Genomic DNA, 21,662 nt, shown 5'->3' with positions numbered 1-21,662 from the left:
TCCCCTCCAGGAGAGTTTTACATTTTTTTTGCACAAAATCAACATCATCGCCATGGTTTTGAAATACCTGCTGCTGTAAGCAACAGAAATACCGTGACCACAAATCTCTCAGAAAACATTAATATTCAGATTTATTTTTTAATAAAATACCCACATAGCCAATAGCTACACTTTTAGAAAGCCTGTTTGCCACATGAGGCCATTTCAAGGAGATAGGAGGGCACTGAAGGTTCCTCTTGGAAATCCTGAACAGCTCCACACCAGGTCTCCAACACAGCATGTCAAGAGCCAGCTCGGTGCGTGTTGCCAATACACTTCATCAAGTTAAGACTAAGAACAACAGTTTGGGAAACCCACTATACACAAGAGCCCCCTTACGCCGTAGGCTTCACCTGATGAAATGTTATGCTTTTTGTGGGATCTTTTACGTCTTTCCACACTAAACGTGAGGTCTGGACTTTAAAAGGAAGGGCTACTTAACATCTGTATTTTTTTCCAAATTAATGAATACTGTATGTGCCAAAGTTAGTGCGATCACATAAAATAGGGCTGGATTATGACAACCTCTGTCCTCACTCCTGCGTGCGCCACCTACCATTCAGCCAGGAAACATGAGGGCTGTCACGACAATTAAACTCCATATTAATACTCTCTGGGGTAGAAATACCCTATTAGCCAATTACTGCTTTCTTTTTTTTCCACTTCCAAATAAGTATAATTTTGTGCCATTCTGATGAACACATCCCAATCTGCAGGCTTCCAGCAAGCAAGATTTGGGCTTTTTGTTTCATTTTTAAAGTTTTGCAATGTCTTTATTAGACCAAATGCCCAGATTGCATTGATATGGTTAAACCACGTGGTGGTTTAAATGCCAAACCTCAGCTCTGTATCCTCTGAAGTGCATGTGTTCATCTGGGTTAATAACCATTTTGCCGTACACCAACTCCAGCCTTCATTTGCTTCTGTTTAATGATGACCATCTCCTCCTGCCCACATGTATCCTCGTCTCTCCACTGCTTGTTGAGCCATCAAGACACACCTTTGTTTCATTTAGTATGCAATTTTCACCTCTGACCCAAGAAACTAGTCTTAGGCTTCCTGAACTTTATTGCCTGTTAATAGACTGCTGGCTCTCTTTTCAGCAGTCATAGAAATGGTGGAGAGACGTTTAATTGAAAAGAGGGACAAAGCTAGAGCCTGAAAGGCAAAGTCAGTAGGGCTTAAACAAAAAAAAAAAATCCAGCAATAATATGTTTGAGGAGGTTTGGATATTCTTTACAAGTTCGTGCCTCTTTACACAAATAAGAAAGACATCATTGATTTAATTATCTTCCCAGGGAACAATGGTGTAATACGCTGAATGGTGCTAAATGATTGATCTGGTAATTCATCTTCTGCTAACAGCTATCTATGCATTTTGTTTCTCTCCAGTCCTCAGACCGATGACATTAGCAGCAATGTCACGGAGCAGCGCTGGGCTTTCATAAAACACCCACAGATGCTCTTTCCTGCCGGTGTTTAGGGACACATGGTTATAATTTTGTCTGTATTTCTTTGCCGTAGATTACTTTTAACTACATCTGTTCAATTAAAATAAAAAAGAAAGACGCAGCTAGAGCCCATCAGCTTTATATCAGAAGTAGCCTTTTAATGAAATAGGGAGATTTAATTTTGTAAGTGTTCTGATGAGTGCGAGATACCCTTCTGTTTTTCAGAAGTTCTGCTTGGTGAATAGTTAGGAAAGGACATTATTACAGCATAAGGATATTATTGTACACGGAAAGGCATTATTAAAAGTGATTTATTGTTCCGTGTTAGGAAACTTATAGGAAAAGTCTGATAATATATTAAACTTGTTTATTATGGACTACATATAATTTTTGAATAATGCCGCTTTTTCTTTTGACAAGAGCAATAAACTCTGCTGGTATAGACATACGTTGATTATCCCAAGTCAACTGTGTTGCTTAAAGAAACATGCCCAAACAATCAGCTCCTGACAGCTGCATCTCTCGTTATTTACAATAGCCATCACAGTAATAACTCACCATTTCTATATTAATAAGGCAGTGAAATTTATTATGATGGTATTGAAAAGTTATTAAGTACTGCATCCCAAGTGACAAAGTACCACAGCACTGTCACTATCCAAAAGCAGTTGCCCATCCATCACAAAGCTTTCCAGATGGTCCTGCATCTTTATCGCTCCCAGGTTGGTGACATCACCTGTTCACCCACTCAAAATTGATGATGAAAGCAAACAGATCTATCTTACTTACATTTACCAAATCAATTTAATTTTACAGGCCGTGGCTTAGTGACATATTGACTGTTTTCCTTAATGGCATCTACTGTACTTAATGCAAAGAACTCATCTTTGAATCCTGGCTTGCATAATGTGGCATTTCATAATAAATTTTTTATAACATTTTTATTTAATGGGAAGAATTATGATTGTTTGTCAGTTCTATTAGATGCAATTATTATTCTCTTCAGTTTAATATTTTTTATTTTTCTTTCTGCTGTTTTCTTTCTTAATGGCTAAATTCAATTTACAGGGTTTGGCTTTTAAAGTGACATTTGGCATATCTCAATTTTTTTTCTTCATATTTTAATAATCTCACAAATCTACTCCAGTGTCAGTTTTTATCTCTGTTAATTTAGTGCTATTACCTGCTTCGACAGAGTGTTACTGAGCTCAAATAAAATCTACCTTGGTGGTGTTTAAATAAATAACAATCACTTTGTTTTGGAGAGAAATACAAATTCCTGAAACATCCCCTCAGTTCTGCACTGAAGAAGATAAAATTTCCTTCTCCCCATCCTACTTCTAACTCCACTTGGCCCTTATGGTTTCACTCTGCTTCCCTTGGGAGTTAATGCTCCTCCTGAATAAATTTAAAACCTCAGTGGCTTTGTGAGGAACACATACACAGACTTACAGAGAGGTTTCTGTGGCTTTAGACCGTGCCATGAAATGTGCAGTTTCCTGTCCTCAAGGTCAAGGACACAGTGGAGCATCCACTGGGGGTGGAGAGACAGTCAATTCTACACAAACCATTCCAGGTTTAATTGAGACAAAAGTTTTTGTGAGGTTTTACAGCTGTGCCACATCAACACCTGCTCAATCTCCTGCTTTGGACTAAAGCCTCTTCCTGAAACTGTTGCCACGCAGACTTTGGGTTGGCTCAGCCCCATAAGCAGCAGCCCCAGTGCTAGAGATGGCTCAGGACAGAGGGCTGGCAGCCACTACAGCCTCTCAGCTACGTTGTTTGATACCATTTTGAATGTTTTCTGAGAATGGTTCACCCAGGCAGCTGAAGAGGGAGCTCTGCAGATCTTGTTCGTGCTCCCCTTCCAGTGAGCAGCAGGTTTGCCTGAGCAAAGGAGGGTTGTGGTCTTTGTCCAAAAAAACCAGAGCATTGAATCCCACCAACCTCGTGATGCAAGAGTCGGCTTAATCATGTTAATCAAAGAATTAGGAGAACTGAAGAGTGGAAGTAAAGAATAGCAGAGGAAAGAGAACAGTGGGCTAATGCTGCATGATCCCCCCGTCCTAACCCCTTCCATCCACATGGAACAACCCAAAGGACCAACAGCTTTCCTTTGCCGTTAATATATTTAATTCAAACTGAATGACAAGTCCACCTGCTCATACCTTGCTATTCAAGGACCTGATGTTTGCTCATTTGCAATGATAAAGTGTCTGTTCTCCGAATAGGGAGAAAGCTGGTGATAACAGGCAGGGGCTGGTTGGGGTGCAGACCTGACATGGACTCTTGGACCGAAGCTCTGCTCACAAAGCATCTGTCTGCCCTTCTACAGCCTCCCATTGCTGCTGCAGCAGTGTCTGACTCAGTCACAGCCTCACCACAAGACCCAGATGCAAACAACAGAAGAATTCAGGCTGGTAACACTCACAGCACCATAAGCAATGTCCTTTTTGTACACAGCTTTGGAGGGGCTGTCTGGAGCACCCTCATGCACACTCACCCCAGGCAAGATATACGGTATGAACTCCATCCTATGTGCACTGAACACTGTGTCCCTCACTGAGAGCTTAACACAGCAGCTAAGCACGTGCTTAACTCAAACACCTGGGTAATCCTGTTGATGATAAGCCCGTGCCTAAGTGCTTTATTGGATCTCAGCCAGAGCGCTCTATGCCTTGCAAAGCTGAGCTCCAAATGGGATAAAACATCACCTATTTGCTGAAGACGAGGTAAGGATGTCACCCCCACCTGCAGCTGCCAGAAGGGGATGATCTGTTGATCTGGGGGAGAACACACTCTCTGCAAAACTGGGTTGGTCTTGTATTGATCAAAAAGCAGCCCCACCTCCCACTATAAAACAAATCATTCCTTTTTAATTCCAAATAACAGAATAGTCCACATCCTTATTCCTGCTTCAGCTTCAATAATAATTTTGCAAAAATCCCTGGAGTTTCTATACTACTGAAATTCATATGCAAGGAGAAAACATAGGCAAGGAATCTGTATTATACTTCCCTGCTTTCCAACCACCTGGTCGAGTGTGGACCTGTTTTGCACATTAATACTGTTCAAAACAACTCAAGAAAAAGCCAAGATTTGGTCTGTAAAAGTCAGGGCAGTGTGAAAGTGTCAGACAACAGCAGAAAATAAAGGATTTTTTTATTTAACACTAGGACACACTCCATATCCCAAAGAAAATATTCAGAAGTGATGAAGTCTTTGTTCCTTTTATTTTTCCTTTTTGAAAAAGACATTATCTACTGTTCTCTCCCTGAGTGATTTCACTGACTACAAGGGAGTCATTTCCCTCAGCACTGTCATTGTTTAATGAGAACAGCCTAACTCATTTTTAAGATGTGTGGATCCCATGTGAAGTTATTTGGATGATACTTTTTGCCGTGTTTATATTTTAAAAGATAAATTAAAAATATGCTGCTTTCAACATTCTGACATCTGTTTTTCCAAAGGAGGACCCAAAAATCGGGGCTATCTCTATACATAGAGAAGAATCAGCTGATAACTCCCATTGATTAGAAGTTTTCAGATGCTAAGAAAACCAAGCTATTGGTTACATTTTGTAACTTATTATTTAATTTTCAGAGAGAGATGGTACATCTCTCAGACCCCAGAATCTCAGATACACCTCAATCTAATTTTTAGAGCTGCCAAAATAAAGCCAAAGAGTGCAGAATTAAAGCTTCAAATTGCAACTATTCCAGTCCCTACAAACTAGTGGAAAGCCTGTACTCCAGAACAATTTTTAGGAAGCTGTGCCATTTTCTCCAAGGACTCACATCAAAAATGTTAGAGGAGACATAAATAAATAGCCAAATGGCCTCCTAATTTCCATTTAGAAGTCATAGCATCAGCTCAAGCATACTCTACCAAATATGAGTTGTTTTTCAGCCTCACTGGCATGACAGGAAAATATACTCTGCTCTATAAACAGATTATATGCTGCTTTATAAAGCTCTAAAATATTTTTTTACTTCTGTGAAAGGTTTGATTTATAAGAGTCTATTGCTCCTGGTTTTGCCCTCCTAGTAAAGAAATAAAAGTTTGGGATAAAAAGAGCTGGGAAAAATTTGTTCTTATGAATGAGAGACTTTGAGTTTGCAAAAGCAGTGAGAGACCTGAATTTGGATGCTCTACGTCCTCCGGAAGGTGCTGGTCGAAGGAAGGTGCCTGAGCTTTGGTGACCCAGTCAAGGGCTTGCTTTGAAACACTCTCCCAGTTGTTTTTCATAGCGGGGCATGAACCACGATGAAATCAACTAAATTTGTGTTCCCTTGCTTTTGTTTAAAAAAAAAAAAAATTATTGCCATCCCTTAAAAGCTTGTTTTCTTTGTTGATTAGGCAGCAGTCAATTTTCCCTTTTCAAACAACCACTGAGCAACAGCCTCCCGACCCCCTCGGATGTTCGGGCTGCCGGCAAATACTAAAACCTCTGTGACAAACTGCAAAAAAGCTCGACCTTTCCCCCTGTCCGGTGACCCCCTGTTCGATTTGTACTTTAGTTAACCAATACCTGATTAGATAATGCTCAGCTCCAGCCCCGCAAAATGAGATAAAATTCAAATTTATGGCTTTTCATTTAAACCGATCCACACCACTCTAATCATGACCCAAGCACAACTATATCACAACAAATTCTCTTTGTCCCAGAGCGTGTTTTATGGCTGAACTGTATAAATGGACACAATAGACATTGTTTTCTTGGACTTGCTCTGGCAAAACTCTGCATCGATGCCACAGGGAGACTTGCTACAGGAGAACATAGGCTCCATGAAATTCCTCAGCCTTCTGCAGCAAATTTTGCTTTATCATCAACTACCTGCCTGCAAAATTTAACAGCACCAGTCCTACGGTTTCCACTTCCCTCTCAACCACTACAGGCTAATCCCAGTATCAACTCAGAGGGATATCAGTCAGAAAAACTGGAAGTCAGAAGTATCCCACAGCTGGAAATACCCAAAACTATGACAACCTTTGCAAGAGAATAAAAATTTCCTTTCCAAAAATGCAGTTACGGTCCAAATATGTGTGTGGCTGTAAACTCTTCCCTCCAATGTGCAAGTAGGATTTTGGTTCAAAATTTTCTAGTATAAGACTCTACGCTGCCCAGCAATCCTAAACAACTGCAAAAAAAAAGAGCAAATATTTCATAGTAAAATTAATACAGGCAGCATCAGAAAAAGGCTGAGGAAGGTGCTCAGTTTTTCTTCCAAAGCTATATTACTATGTTTACGATAATATTTTCTCAAAAAGAGAGTCTTCCTTCATCATCTCTGAAAGCCAAACACCACTGTACATTCAGTGTTTCACCTTAAACTCAGATAAAATGGAAAGATTGATTTTTCCAATAACTTAATCATTCTCTCTGCAGCCACAGGGGAGTCTACTCAGGAGAATTAAATAAGTACACAAGCATTAGCAATGCTGCAAGCCCACTATGTTTTTCTTGGAGCACCTCACATACAAGATGAAGAAAGGAATAAACCAGAACACAGCAAAACACCTTCTTTGGCCTGTGGTACCAGCGTGAGCAGGTTGGGACACCTCACTTTTTGAAGCCTCCAGACATAGCTGACCTCTACAGCACCATGAACTATTCTAGGAATTATATGTAATCAAACATAAGAGACTACTGTGACAGAATCTACATCAGTGCAATTCACTCATCAAGTATCATTGTGGAAAGAAAGATTTTAAAACCTCTTGTACCACAAAGTCACTTAAACCCACAGTCAGTGCCATACAGACATTTTGGTTGCATCCTTCCTCCACTGAAGATCAACAATGAAATTTCACCTTGATATCAGCAACAGCAGAATGAATTCTCGTTTGTCAGCTGACTTACTGGCACCTGGCTGGACAAGTGCCCTGTTTTCCAAGAGTGCCCTTTTAAGCAGAAAATAAGATCCCCAAAAAAGCTTAAATTTCCAAGACCATACCTAAACCTCAATAAACGACACCTTTCCCCTCACCATCCCACACTGCCTTTAGTACTGCCTCACTCCACACACCAGTAACAGCTTCTTTCCCCTTTTTATACTCCAAGGCACAAGCCCAAGAAAGTAATGGATTTCAGAGGAGTGTGATAATGAGCATCTGGGCAGAAATGGGCATCAGGAAAGTCTTCTGCAGCACTACCCGCTCCCTCTCATCCATCCTTTAGCCCTAACCACCATGTGCTGTTTTACTCACTGTGTAAACTCTGGTAACCAACCTTTCTTTGTCTCCCTTCAGCTACAATAAAGGTATTTAAACCCACTTGTTGGAAAAATATTCTGTTTCAAGCTCCCCTGGGCACCACAGAATGCTGAGTGAGTGACAAAATTGCAGAGGGACCTGACTGTTGATTTTGTGTGATTTTGCTCCAAAAGCTTTTCAATAGCTTCCCCCAGCTGTCCCAAATATATAACACTATTCAAATGGCACGAGTCCTGCAGCTTGAAAGGGAGTCAGTCTGCCAGCTGGGCTTCCAGCACTATCAAGATATTAATTTCTTGTCTGGATAACTTAGGCTCCAATATCCTAAATATTTCAAGCAGGAAAATGAGTAATATTGTAGCATATTATCCACATCTGATTATGTGAAAATCAAGATAGGTTTCCCTCAGTTTTAGTGGGGTTATCCTGCGCTACAACACCTGAGGGTCCAGTCTAAAATACCCTAATTTTGGAATATGTTAAGCCTGCAGGTACAGCCATATCTCAACAGTTTTGCTACAGCTTCTATTATCAATATCTGAACTTAATTGTGGTGTGGTTAAAGGTCAGATTTTATGGTTTCCTGGTGCCTTTTTCAAATAATAAAGATTTCTCACTAGCAATTATATTGCATCAGAGTCTGTTAACTCGATAGAGTGCTGCCAAGTCTATAATTTCTCTTGACACTATTCTGTCACATTGTCACAGGTCTCACAAGAGTTTAAACAACTGGATGGAAAGTTGGGAATGAACTCACTGAGTGTTTATAGACAGTTAGGAGCAAATCAAACCTCCATTTCCGCCATATCTGCAAGGCTCTGCTCCATGGCAGAACTCCATTTTTCCTGGGAAAATGAACTCCCATCTCTCCAGAGGTCAGCCGTGCCCCTGGAGAGCCATGCAAACTCTGCACTGCTCCCCTTATCAGAAACCAAAGGAAACGTACAGATGGAAAACTGAGATTAAGCTCTGTTCCTACAGCACATTGTTAAAACTATGAATAAAACCACGCAAGAACATTTGTTACCTCATAACACAACAGCAACATACACCACATGATGTTAAGTCCCTGACCTGACCATGGACCAGCAGCTCAGCCAGATCCACAGTGATATCACAGTGAGGAAAACACATTGTCCCCAAAGGCAGGGAAACAGAAGCCAACCCCAGTACTCACCAAAAGAATCCCTGAGCTCCCCCAGGAAAAGCAGCATTTTCCAGAGTGTCTGCAGAAGTAACATGAACCACATCATCCTCCAGTGTGCTGGGTCTGACACCAGCATACAAACATACTTCACCAAGTGAATGGCAAAATTCCCATTAAGTTAAATGGAAGCAGGATCAACCCCTCAGCTTTTGAGGTCCCCAAGTAGCACAAGGTTCTTCAATTTAGCCACACAACACTGCATTTTAGGGCTATTCTAATCATCATTGACAGAAAGTGAAAATGATACCCTGAAAGCAGCACCCAGTTTCTTTTCAAACCCAAAGTGCAATGACTTTTGCAAATCCCTCACCCACAAACATATTGCAGGACTATTCGAGAATAGACTAAAAATGGTACAGAAATGTTCCAACAACGCATCACTTGCCAACATCCAACCAGACAGATTTTGTGCATGAAGAGCAATATTAATTCCTTTTTTCCTCTTTCAGTTGACACTTGTCTCCATACAGAAAGCCACAAAAGGCCACAAAGCAGTTGGTACACACAAATATGCTCTGGTTGCTGCAGGATCAGACTCAAATTCTGCAAACAATAATGTTTATAGACACACAAGAACTCAACAGAACAAAAGAGAGTTCAGCATCTTACCTCCCAACCGTAACTGGGATCTTTGAGGTGTGGCCGCTGCTCTCCTACAAAAGGTCCAAATTTTTCCCCTGCTTCAATCTTCCTTTTGGTCCATATCCCTAATCCTGCTCCAGGAATGTTGGATTCTCGGAGCTCAAACTCTGAAGGAATGGGAATGTCATCGGGAATGTATATTGGAGCCTTGTAAGGAGAGCTCTCCTTTGGTGTGAAAGCTTCGCTGGAGGTTGCTGGAGAAGACGGCTCTTGGATGTTGATGGATGTTGGACACTGAACATTTGCAGCCTCTCCATCAGCTTCTGGCACTTCCTCCAAGGGAAGTTCAGGAAAGCTCTCATACAAACATTCATCACCTGGAAAAGAAAGCCAAACAGTAGGATTTGAAATATCCTGACAGTTTTTGCATACGAAACCATTTCAGCCTGCGCACACAAAACGGAGGGGACGGTTTGGTAGGCGGGCAGCACCTTCATCAATCATGAATTCTGCAGCAGAACCTCACCCTGGAAGGACATGAGCCTTTTCTCTAGTGTAGGCCTGGGGGTACACAGTGTTTCTCAATACTCCTGACATCAAAAGTGGTTTGCATCTCTGAGCCCAAGCGAGGGAATTACATACAGATGTATAGGCAGGCACACCCACTGTCCAGCCCGGTCCGGATACGGCACTTTGCATCACACACGCTTTGAAATCACAATTGAAAGCCAGTGTTGCATGTTACAACTGAAATCTAAGAGAAGTGAAAAGCAGGAAAGCTTTACTGGTCTTTCAGAGAGACAGATTGAACCTAAAGTAGTCAAAATTAAGTTTGATGGCCTCCAATTAGTCTTTGGAGGAAAGGATCCAGCCTACCACACAACTCCTGGCAAGAGCTTCAGTTGATGTAAATCAGTGTCTTACCATTGACCTCCAAGAAATGCAATAGTCTAAAATAAGCTCAGGATCCAAGCAGCACCTTATAGAGAACATGAACCTTCTCCTCTTACAGTTGAAAACAAAAAAAAAAAACCTGGGGCAGATCCAAAACACAATAAAAAAACCTTCGTCTCTGGGGCTTAGCCAGCAAACAAAAACTAAAAAAGAAAAACTCACTGTTTTTGACAGCACAAAATGTAAGACTGATTGTAAATTCCTTTTAGCAAAAAAACTGAGTTACTTCAGCAAAGGCTTTAACTGTACCAGCAATACAGTGCTCAGCCCAATAACACATACAAAAGGAGCAAAAAGACCAACTAATCAAGAAAACTTCTTAATTATTTACATTCCTTTAATTTTATTAATGTTATTGGCTTTTTATACACACAAGAATTCATTCCACTTAATTCGAACCTAAATAGGAGGTGAGAATACTTTTCTCCAAGGACTGAAACTGAGACATGGGGTATTTAAGACCTGAGCATGAGGAGATTTGCATAATATGGTTGGCCCAGAAATTAAAGCGTTACGCTGGGCTTGGCACTCAGAACGACTATGTTTCAGTGAAGAAACAGGAAACTTTAAAATGTTCTTTCAATTTCTTGCTCATTTAAGAAACTATCCATGGTAGATTAGCACCGTATGCCTTTTCCACTGGAAACTGGTCATAGCCCGTTGTCTCTCACATCTTTGTTACATATTATCTCACGGTTTTATATCTGTACTTTCATGCTTCTGGTACTGCCTAAGACAAACACTGGGACATAACAAATCATTGGAATAGATTGCTCCCATCACAGGACTGGCAAACTGGATTCTTCATCTGTGAGCAATTTATTCACAGCCATGAACTGTTTTTCTTTCTTTTATGTGGCACTGGCTATGACCTCATACATGTCACAAGAAAGTTCAGCTACCCGTTCCCTCGGCCTCTGGTTTGGCAGACTCTGCCTGCACTTTAACAATTGAACCCAATATTGATTAGTTTGTCACTTTTCTAATACCTGGCACTCTGAGAACTAGAAAATCGTGACTGACTCCACTATTTAGCTGAGAAGGACACACAGAGGGATTTTCCATTGCTTATGGTGCAGAAATCTTGCCATATCCTGCCATCCTGTCGTAGTGCAGTGGTGTAGAGTTTGGCAAAGATGCTCAAGGGCTCGTCAAAGAACCAGTGAAGAGAGCTTATTCTGTGCCTACCACTTATGAGCCCATTCCCATACTTTCCTGCCCACAGCAACGCTCATCCTAGACTTCAAGGAAGAGGAAAAATGACATGGAAAGGATAGAGACACAGCTCCACCTGGATGCCACCACTCACTTTGCTCTGCTCTGAGACAACCAGACTAGGAGCCGTCTCTTACACCGTGGCACTGCTACTGCCCCCAAACACAGCTCTGCTCCGGCGTGGTGGGATGGGTGACAGAGGTTCATCCACGCCTCCTGAGCACCCCCAAAACTCCCATGTGCTCCCTGACTTCACATGCTGGCAGCAACGTTGTGTCCAGCCAGGGCAGGCTCGTTCCCATTCAGATGTCTTCCCCCAACTGTTTAGATTGCAGTCCTGCCTAAAAGACTTCAGCTGTTTTTGAAACAGGGATAAAAAAACTCCAACCCATGTATACACATGGGGTGCAGGAAGAGAAATCGCTCAAGGAAAGTGATCTGGATGATGATAAGCACATGGCTCACTGGAAGGGGGGTCTGGGGGATAAAATCTTCAGGCATCTAAATCCCACTGATTTTCCATGACAGCTGGGTGCCTGACACTCAAACTCCTTAAAAAGCCTATCTCACACAGTCACTGTGGTTTTCCCTGTCCCACCAAGCAGTCTCCCATAAAACCACGGTTCTCCTTGTGTCCCACAGTCAACTCTCCTCCACCAAATAATAGAGAAAACCTCAGCCAAACAAATTAAGTCACAGCAAGCAATGACCTGCTCTGTGCCTTTCCCAAAGGCACCTTCCTCAGCCCCACTTGCCAGCAGTGCCTGCCCATGAGCCAGCACAAGCCAAGCCTTAAACATTTAGCAAGCACAGCTTTACAGATGTTTCTTCTCCCCCGGGGACAGTCCAGTTGAATTTCTCTTTCTCAGACTCAAAGGCCTCGGTTATACTTATCTCAGTCATTCTGGCTACGCTCGTTTTTAGCCATATAGGGTCAAACCTGCAGCTGATAAATTGGCCTCTGGAAGCCTGGCAGGGAGACAAGTCCGTTTGCTGGGTCTATTGTGCCTCCTTTGATTTCCAGCAGCCACGCCCGATGTCGTCGTTAAACACTGGCTTTCAGCTTGAAAGCTCTGGAAAATATAATAGGCCTGTATGCCCCAAAGCTCTAACAGTGTGGGTAGAACAGATTACTGAAATAGACTTTTGCCTGAAATAGCAATGTATTCTAGAAAATACATATATATTTTTAAACCTCAAAATAAACACAGAGTTGAATTATGACTGACCAAGAGATGGGAAGACCACTAAGACATATTTGTGAAATTAATGATATAAGGAGCTATATTAAAATCAATGTACATGAACCAAGGATCTGGGCCTAATTTTCAAAGGGCGTGTGACTTTTCCCCTTAAAATTTACACCCACATGGATCAGAGGGACTTCCAGCAAAACCATAGGATATTGACTGATGGAAAACCTTTGTAAGGTTAGGATTAAACCCAGGGACTTTGCTGATAAGCATAATTTTCACAGTGAACTGCAAATCATTCACATAGATAGCTCTGCAGTTTTGAAATTCAAGATGGCCTCTTTAAATTCCAATAATTATCCCCACTAGAAACGGGATGAAATAAGAAGGGAGGCCCCTGATAAGGGAAGAGATGAGATTAGGTAGTGTGGAAGCTTAGATGTTAGTCTCCATAAAGTTCTTCACCGCTATTTTACAATAAAAACATGAGCAAGCTTCAAAGGAAATCCAGGAGGAAAGGTTAATTGCTACTAAAAGACCAGGGTGGACACCTGGGTTTGCACTTTTGACACAACCTTGCATGCCAGCAGGAAAGAGTCCACGTGGCCATGTGCTGGGGAGGTGCCTGATGAGGATGGAAGAGCAAAGTGCCAAAGCCACCTCTGTAACTGTGGGGTCTGGGGTCACTTTGAGACTGAGAGGCCTCCTGTGCACGGCTGGGAAGAGGAGAGGACTTCCTTCCACCAGGATGTTTCTCAGCAGTTTCAGCATGCTCTTCCTCTCCAAGAGCAATTAGGTGAGAGGCACTAATGACAGAGAGACAGAGGTTGCTGAACACAACCCAAACCGCTTTTCCCTGGCTGTGGCTGCGAGCGAGGCAAAGACGTGCTGCTGTCAGAGCACACTGGGCCACATGTTCAGTGAGACTGTGACTTTGTGCAGCTGAAATGCCACATGATGGCATCTCACGTTGAGCAGACATGCTAGCCTGTTACATTTATCAGTGTTTCAGGGCAGTCTTAAACTCAAACTTCACACGAAGTCCTCCAAGAATCAAGTCTACACCCAGATCTGCAGAGTCAAACCACCCATAACAAACAGAAACACATCCATACAGACCACCCACTCTTTCTTCAGGCAAATTGTGCCTGAGGATATACATTCCCAAAGTGACTATTGACTGATAAACATTCTAGCACATAAGGAGGGGCAAACACTAATCTCTTCTCTGTGGTGATCAGTAACAGGACCTAGGGAATGGCCTGAAGCTGTGTCAGAGGAGGTTTAGGTTGGATATTAGTAAAGGGTTCTTTACTCAAAGGATGTTTGGATACTGAAATAGGCTACCCAGAGAAGTGGTCACAGCACCAAAGCTGACAGAGTTCAAGGAGCAATTGGATGACACTCTCAGGCACATGGTGTGACTCCTGGGGATCATCCTATGCATGGCCAGGAGTTGGACTTGATGATCCTTGTGGGAGCCTTCCAACTTAGCATATTCTGTGATCCTGTGAAATCCAGTTCTCTGCACTTGGATTCATCCACGCGGGCACCAGTGACTTAATCATAAACTGGATGGCTGATTACTCCAGATGAAAGAGGTAGGCTGAAAGCAAAAGCATCTAGAGAGCCTACTTCAGAATGCCATCACCTTCTGAGCAGGATAAAGTAAGAGCTCACATAAATGTGGAAGTGGCTCTTTGCAATGAGAAGAGACACACAGTTTCATGCCTGCAACTTCTCAAAGGCGAGAAAGATGACCCCTAGTCCCAAAAATTAGACACCAGGAGAACTAACTATTTGATGGGAGAATTCCATCACACATCAGGAGCTTTGAGTTCCACCAGCTTTATTGACCATCCCTGATACAAGCCTTCGGGGAGGATGCGTTAATGAAGGCTTTAGGGAGCATAGTAGGGTCAGGTGAATTAATCCCTTTCTCCTGTCTAAGGTAAGTGTGGACCTGAATGTGCCACAAAGTCCTGAATCAGATCCTTGAAAGAGACCAGCGAGAATTTACATTTGTTTGACCTAGCATTACTATTCAGTGCAGAGGAAATCAGCCTGGAGTATTTGCATGGATATCTGAAAAGGAGACAGGCATTTCCTGTTGCATACAAATGGACACCTTTATCTGAATTTCTGTTTGAACAAGTATTAAAGAAAAAAAAAACCTGTTACAGGCAGAGACTGATTGATTACAAAATATATCCACATCAGTCTAGAACACGGGAGGTCAAGAAAAGCAGAAAATTAAGAGAAGAAAACCCATTAGCTCCAAAAGGAACACACAGCCACTGGTGAAGGAAATGGGAGCCACCTGACAGTCCACACCAGGTGGTCATGACTCAGAGGGGGCCAGAGGAGAAGCAGAGAAGGATCCTTAGCTTTAGAAACATGCAGAGATTGGGTTACTATCTCCAGGCACAGGAGGGACTCTAGCCAAGAGCTACATTACTCTACTTGAACACTTTATCAGTTAACGTACCTGAGACTGGTTTGTGCCGCTCCCTATTCACAGAACTGTTCTGTGGAGCTGGACCTAGTGACAACTATTTATTATTATTTGTGTGGTAACACAGTCTAGGGGCCCCAGGCAGGACCCCATTGTCAAAAGCATCAGACAGACCTAATCAAGTGAGATTAGATTCTAAACAGACTAGAGCTAGTAATTCCCAGTTAGGTAAAAATCATAAAGCATGGGACAGAAACACTGTTTTACAAATAGCAAGTTCCATTGTACAACAAAAGAGATTAAAAGCACTTTTAGAGATAAACACAGCACTTGAAGCTGTTCTGAATCATTACTTCAATTACAAAGGAAAAATACTTTCACAATCATTAGCCTTTAAACACATGGGGATTTTGCATATTTGTGTTACTTGACCCTAACACAAGTATGAGAAAACCAAAGCTGCCCTGAACACACTCAAAAGGTCCAGCCCCGAAAACCACGCTCATGGACCACGCAGTGAGAGCAAGGGGGACTAAAGCACCCTTGTGGTGGCCCCAAAGGCCAGATTCTGATTTCTCTTACACAACTGTTAAATCTAAAGTAATTATTTTAGACTTCCACCAAGGAATAAACGAAATCAGTGTCTGCCCTGGACTTTGCCAAAGTTACTTGAATTTCCTCAGATTGACACTAATGTGACAAAATTAGAGGAAAATGTGGTGCCCAGATTTCAGCCTTCCCTTCATGCTCGTGACACTGCTGATCACAGAGGGCATTTGCCTCCCACACCTCGGTGCTGAGCCGCGAGGAGCAAACCCTGCTGCGTGCCGGCAGAAGAGGGAGTTGTAGGAAAAGCTGCGCAGACAAAGGCAGGAGAAAAAGGCAGCTGGAGGCGGCCTGAGCACAGCTTTGGGCCCGAAGGACCCAAATCACCAACTTCCTGCGGTGCCGCACCGTGGGCAGCAGAATCTACATGAAACACAAAGGGAGCTCAGCTGGGAGCACCACTGCAGCGCCCGGGGCAAAGGGCTCCAGGCTGCTGGTGGCTTCTGTCTGAGCTCATAGCAAGATACACATCAGTAACAACAGCGCAGATAATGCACAAGACAAATTAAAAACCTTCCTTGCACGGGAAGCAGCTTTTGCTTCCTAAATTACAGTGTCTGCAGAAAAGAACTCTGAAACAGGCGGCTCAGACTGGGAGCAAAGTGAGCTCCCAATGGTAGGATGAGCACCAAGCACTTGAGGGATATCTGTCCACGGGCAAGTGAGAAAAGAATCTAAACGCACTCAAGAGCATCAGGTCTTCAGGACAGGATAACTTCAGCGTTGCCAAGTGTTGGTACTAGACCGGCAAATTTATAATATAGCAACTGTGTAAGGACCTGCCCGTCGTCTCTGGCAATTCTCACCATCAGCCCCTACAATAAGTAGTAGCGTTTGGTGCTCTGTCTAGTGTCATTCATGTCTAATTGAGTAACACAGTCAAAAGCATCTGATGTGGACCAGACGCTGGCTTTTAATTAGGGTCCAGCACTGAGAGACTACGGGTCAAATTCTACTTTCATTTGCACGGGAGCTGCTCTCCTTGATGTCGGGGGAAGTTGCACCTGCACAACTGGAAAGCAAAATTTGGCTGCTTGTGTTCCTGTGCACTTTCCGTATAAATTACTGTACTACATGCAGCAACAAAGGATTATAAATGTTGGCTGGCACGCACTGAATTTATTTACAAGTTAAGTCTAATTTTATTTATAGTTCCAGTACAATCATCTCTGGTAGAAATATTTATGTTATCTGTACTTCTGGTCTGTTAGAGTCTACTGCAATCATAAACACCGCTGAAAAATTATTCGCAGTTAGCAGGGTTTAAACTACCCATTATATCACTAGCTAGTGCCAATAAACTTTGGTGCTGGTTGATAAAGTTTCCTCAATGGAATAAATATATATATTTGACTTTCAAAACCTTTCCTGGGTTACACAGAGTGGGGGGTAAGAGAAGAGGGAAATGCCAGCTGTAGGATTTGATATACTGAGAGCCAGATCTGCAGCTAGCAAGGAGCCTAGAGAGATCCACAGCAGCTGGGAGGCAGCCCAAAGCCTGCTAAAACTCTAACTAATAGCTTAAATTTGTATCTTAGTAAAATATTTCAACTGAAGGGAGCTGCAGCAGCTAACACATACTCACTAATGCCCTTTGTGACTCTCTATATGGAGTAGACCCAAGGAAAAAGAAGAAAAAAAAAATCTACTTTGAAATTTTGAGCCCTGGATACTGGTCACTGCTAAAGGAGGAAAATGGATTAGAGGAACCAGCTTTTGTTCATTGTTCAATTGCCATAATGGTAAACATGACATATATTCTCACAGTGACATGGCACAAGAAGCCAACATGCTCAGGACAAAACTAAGGACAGGAAGGTTAAACGTGAATTAGAGAGATCAGCCACTTATAAAGAGAAAATACTGACTAGGAACAAAATTAACTAAATCTGTATCAACTGGGGTAAGTCAAAAAAGGTAACGCACTTTAGCAGTCCCTGCAACAGAGAAAAACTATTACTGCAAAAGAATACTTTAAAATAAGAACATTTACTTAAAACTACAGTATTATAATCAACACAAATGAAACTTTATCTCAGTGTAATAAATCAGTGTAACTGAACGTCTTTTTACTCATTAGTAGACCTTTACTGTTTTAAACTGAGATATGTCTCAAAGTAGCACTGGAAATCACATGCCTCTTTCCAACAGAAAGCAGTAATAAAAGATGACCATTCTACCAAATTATAATGAAGACAGATAACAGAGTGAATTATAAAACAAAGGTTATAGATAGAGACTGAGCCTTGTAGAGGTAATGACTTTTAATTGGATTGAGTTTATCATATTTTCAGAGGTACAGCACAACCAGAAGAAAGGATTAGAATTATTTCCACATTTCATTATTTGGCATAATGAGAAAACAGAGGGAGGTCCACATCCCTGATGTGTTTGGTAAGCCACAGGAGATGTTGAACATGTCAGTATCTGGTAGAGTACGGTCCTGAGACGCAAATGCATTCACTCCCTTATAATGCAGCAAAGTGTAATCACTTGAAAAAAAAAAAAAAAGGAAAAAAAAAGAAAGGGGAAAAAAAAGCCAGGTCAGGATGTTTTGTTTCAAAAGCACATTATGAATAAAAAGGAATTTAACCCCTTCCTGCCAGCAGCCACTTCAGCACTAGCCCGTAAACACCTATCCATCTGCTTTGGGAAGCTGAGCAATTCTCACTCTAAGCACCAATAGCTTAAAGAGAATGAACTAGTGATTGTTCAGCGACCCCATCCCCTCTCATGTATAGTCTTGGTACAGTCACACCATCGGGGCAAAAAGGCCCTGGGGAAACTATCAAGGAGGGGACCTGCATTGCCTGAATCCCAAAGGGCCTGCACTCCACCTGGGAAGAATACAGGACATGGACCAGCCAGGAGAAGGCAGCTCAGAATATCCTAAGTTAGAAGGGACCCACAAAGAAGAGAGTCCAACTCCTGGCCCTACACAGGACAACCCCAAAAGGCCGGGGATGAAAGAGTAAGAGATGAGGGATTATCAGAGAAGGCCTGGTGGACACAGCAGGGTACCAATAACGTACCTGTTTACGTGCTATATCCAAGTATTTCAGGGAGGGATGGACTTTTGGGGAGCTGCCTCTGGAAAACTGAGCTGCCACAGAACAGAGAGTTCTGCACCAGCAGCCAGACAGCTTTTTAATTATGCAATTACAGTGAGAGAGTATTAATTATACTCGAGTGACACTGTGATACACTGTAGTTAAGTCCTTGAAGCACTAACAGAAGTACTCATAACAAATACACTAATCAGGAAAAGTATCGGATAATTAATCCTACAATACTGTCCACTTCAGAAACTCAAGGTCTGGCAAGACTGGCTTCCAGCATTTGTTTCCGAGGAGATACAAGGCCACAATTTTTCCTGCAAGTGACTTCTCAAGAGAAGGTCACCCAGTAACACATGGGACATACTTAGCTGATTGGAAAATCATGAATCTTAAGAGCAACTATCCTTCATGTCAGGTGTGTGGGTGGATTCTGCATCATTCTAGGGCATCAGGTTATGTTTATATCCAACCTGTTTGGTTGACTAAAGTCATACTTTTTTTTTTTTTTTTTTTTTTTACAAAAAACCCTTTGGGACTGTTTTCTTTCACCATATGAGGGAACAATTTTATTCCTGCATGACAGCATTGTTTGGGGTGGGATTATTCCAAAACTTGGATGACAATTTGTTTCTGTTTGTCTCCAGGACACCCAGGTCCTTGGCTGGCACACTTTGACAAGTTCTTCTCATTGGTATGTCATTTAACAAAACATACATGTTTTCAGATTGCAAGAATTTTTTGTTTCATTTTTCCAGGAAAAAGAGTATTTGAACCAGATTTATCTACATTATCTCCACCAACTTCCTCCAGAGACTGCCCATTCCTCCAAACACTTCCACAGTTTATTCTGACAAATGAAATTCTACCTGTCCCAGCCATACATTTTAAATAAGCACTAACTAATTTTTAATCTCAACAAAATATTTATGGTCAATAAAATGTATTTGTGTTTCCTGCCACATTTCAGGAGGCTGGTCTGTCCCAGCAAACTTGGGATTTATGGGGTATCTTAAAGTCAGTGGGACTTTTGCCAGTGAGTTTACTGAAACAATCATTTCAGTGGTGATGCAGATGAGGTTTGTCCACAGAACTGACAGCATTTACTGCAAGCATCCAGGCACAACGGGGAAAAAGCTACTTGCTGCCCTACAACAGAGCCCATGGCAGTATGACTTCAAACAAGGACAGGGGTAAAAGGAAACTACACCCTTTAAGTACACTGAAATTTTGTGTTACCTTTCTAAGATAGTTTATTTTTTCTGGAAATCGTGGCATACATGAGTGTGATGAGCTACAATGATCTGTAACAATTATTTTTCTTGGCCTTTGTATAAGAAGACAAGGGGAAACATCAGGCTTTTTGCAATCAAGACATCCATAGAGGGGTAAAACAAGGGCCCAGGTCCTCAGTCACCACGTGTTTCATGTGCTTCAGCCCATGAATGATGCTGAACTGCCACTGGCCACAGATCCCTCCCTGTGCCCTGTCTGCATCCTCTGCTATGGGAAGGTTCTCAAAAAACAGAAGTTAGGTCTCCCCTGAAAATAATTTCCTCTCCCCTTTCCCATTTCTTTCCCTTCCCACTCTTCTTAGAACTGTTTCATTTTCTTCTGCATGTTATTACCAAAAAATCATGGAAAAAGAAAACATTCAGAGAAGTTAGAGAAGAAAAAAATCTAAACCCCAAATATTATAGCTTTGAGAGTTTTGCTGAGCAATCAGGAGACTCGTTTTAAAAGGAAAAGTGTTTGCAGAAATTTGGCAAACCCAGGATGTTGTCACCTCTTTCCTATAAAATTGTTCCTCATGTAATTTAGAAACTCCTCCAAGAGTGTTTGTCTGGCTGCATTTTTACCCAGCACGTCTCTGAAGGGTGTTTTCTCTGTGGTTGACTGCTTGGAGGTTTTCAACACTATCTAAGAGCTTTCCACTCCTGCCTCTCTCCCATGCTGGTGGTCCACAGCTGATGCTGGGAGGTGTCTGTTCCCTCTTTAACACATATTTTCAACCTCAGCCAAAAGTCCTTTGTTACTCCCTTCACTTGGACACAGAGTAACACCTCTGTTCACCCCTTTTCCCTGTTCTTTGGAGGGAAACGAGCAAAATTTATCACATCCATCTGCATTGCTGTACTCACAGGGAAAAGTTCCACTGCAGCTTTCGAGGACCAAGAGCTTGACTGCCCATGGTGCCCTTGTCTCACGTGTTTGGAGGCCTCCACACAAGCCAAAGCTCCACAGACAGAGATATCACAGACACAGAAACCACTGGGGAGTTTTTAGTCAGCAAAGACGAGAGTTTTTGAAGAGCAGCTACTTAGAAAAAGATCAAGAAGGTATTTCAGCACACACAGGACTAACAGGAAGGACCTCCTGGGCTCTCACCTCCCTGGTCTATCAAACCAGAGTCTTTGCTTATACTGGGAGCGAGTAGCTCTGACACTGCATGCTCAGTTGCTTTTGCAAACATATCCAGTAACAAATTCTCCCATTCCCTCTTGGGTTTCCCATTTCTTCCATGGGATCATATTATCTCATTTGCCTCAGATGAGCTCCATGGTGAATAGCTCATCTCTCCCCAGTGCTTTGAAGATGCAAAGCAGGACAGTATGGAAATGCCAAGTGTTCTCATAGCACCAGTAGCCTGTTACAAGGCAGCAGGAATGACAGTCCTCATTCTGATCA

The 21,662-nt window shown here is 42.2% G+C and overlaps 1 protein-coding gene across 6 annotated transcripts in view; it reads right to left on the bottom strand.

The window, feature by feature from the left end:
* MECOM (MDS1 and EVI1 complex locus) overlaps positions 1–21,662 on the bottom strand; it is a 333,793-nt gene that overhangs the window by 175,421 nt on the left and 136,710 nt on the right. For all 6 annotated transcript variants that reach the window (XM_027647464.1, XM_027647465.1, XM_027647466.1 and 3 more), the window contains exon 2: positions 9,523–9,872. In XM_027647464.1, coding sequence (XP_027503265.1) covers positions 9,523–9,872 — 350 coding nt within the window. The remainder of the gene's footprint in view (positions 1–9,522; positions 9,873–21,662) is intronic.

Source organism: Corapipo altera, unplaced genomic scaffold (genome assembly GCF_003945725.1).
Source record: "Corapipo altera isolate COAL_440 unplaced genomic scaffold, ASM394572v1 113, whole genome shotgun sequence".
Classification (NCBI taxonomy): Eukaryota; Metazoa; Chordata; class Aves; order Passeriformes; family Pipridae; genus Corapipo; species Corapipo altera.
Note: the sequence above shows the minus strand (reverse complement) of the source record. Positions and strands in the feature narration are given on the sequence as shown.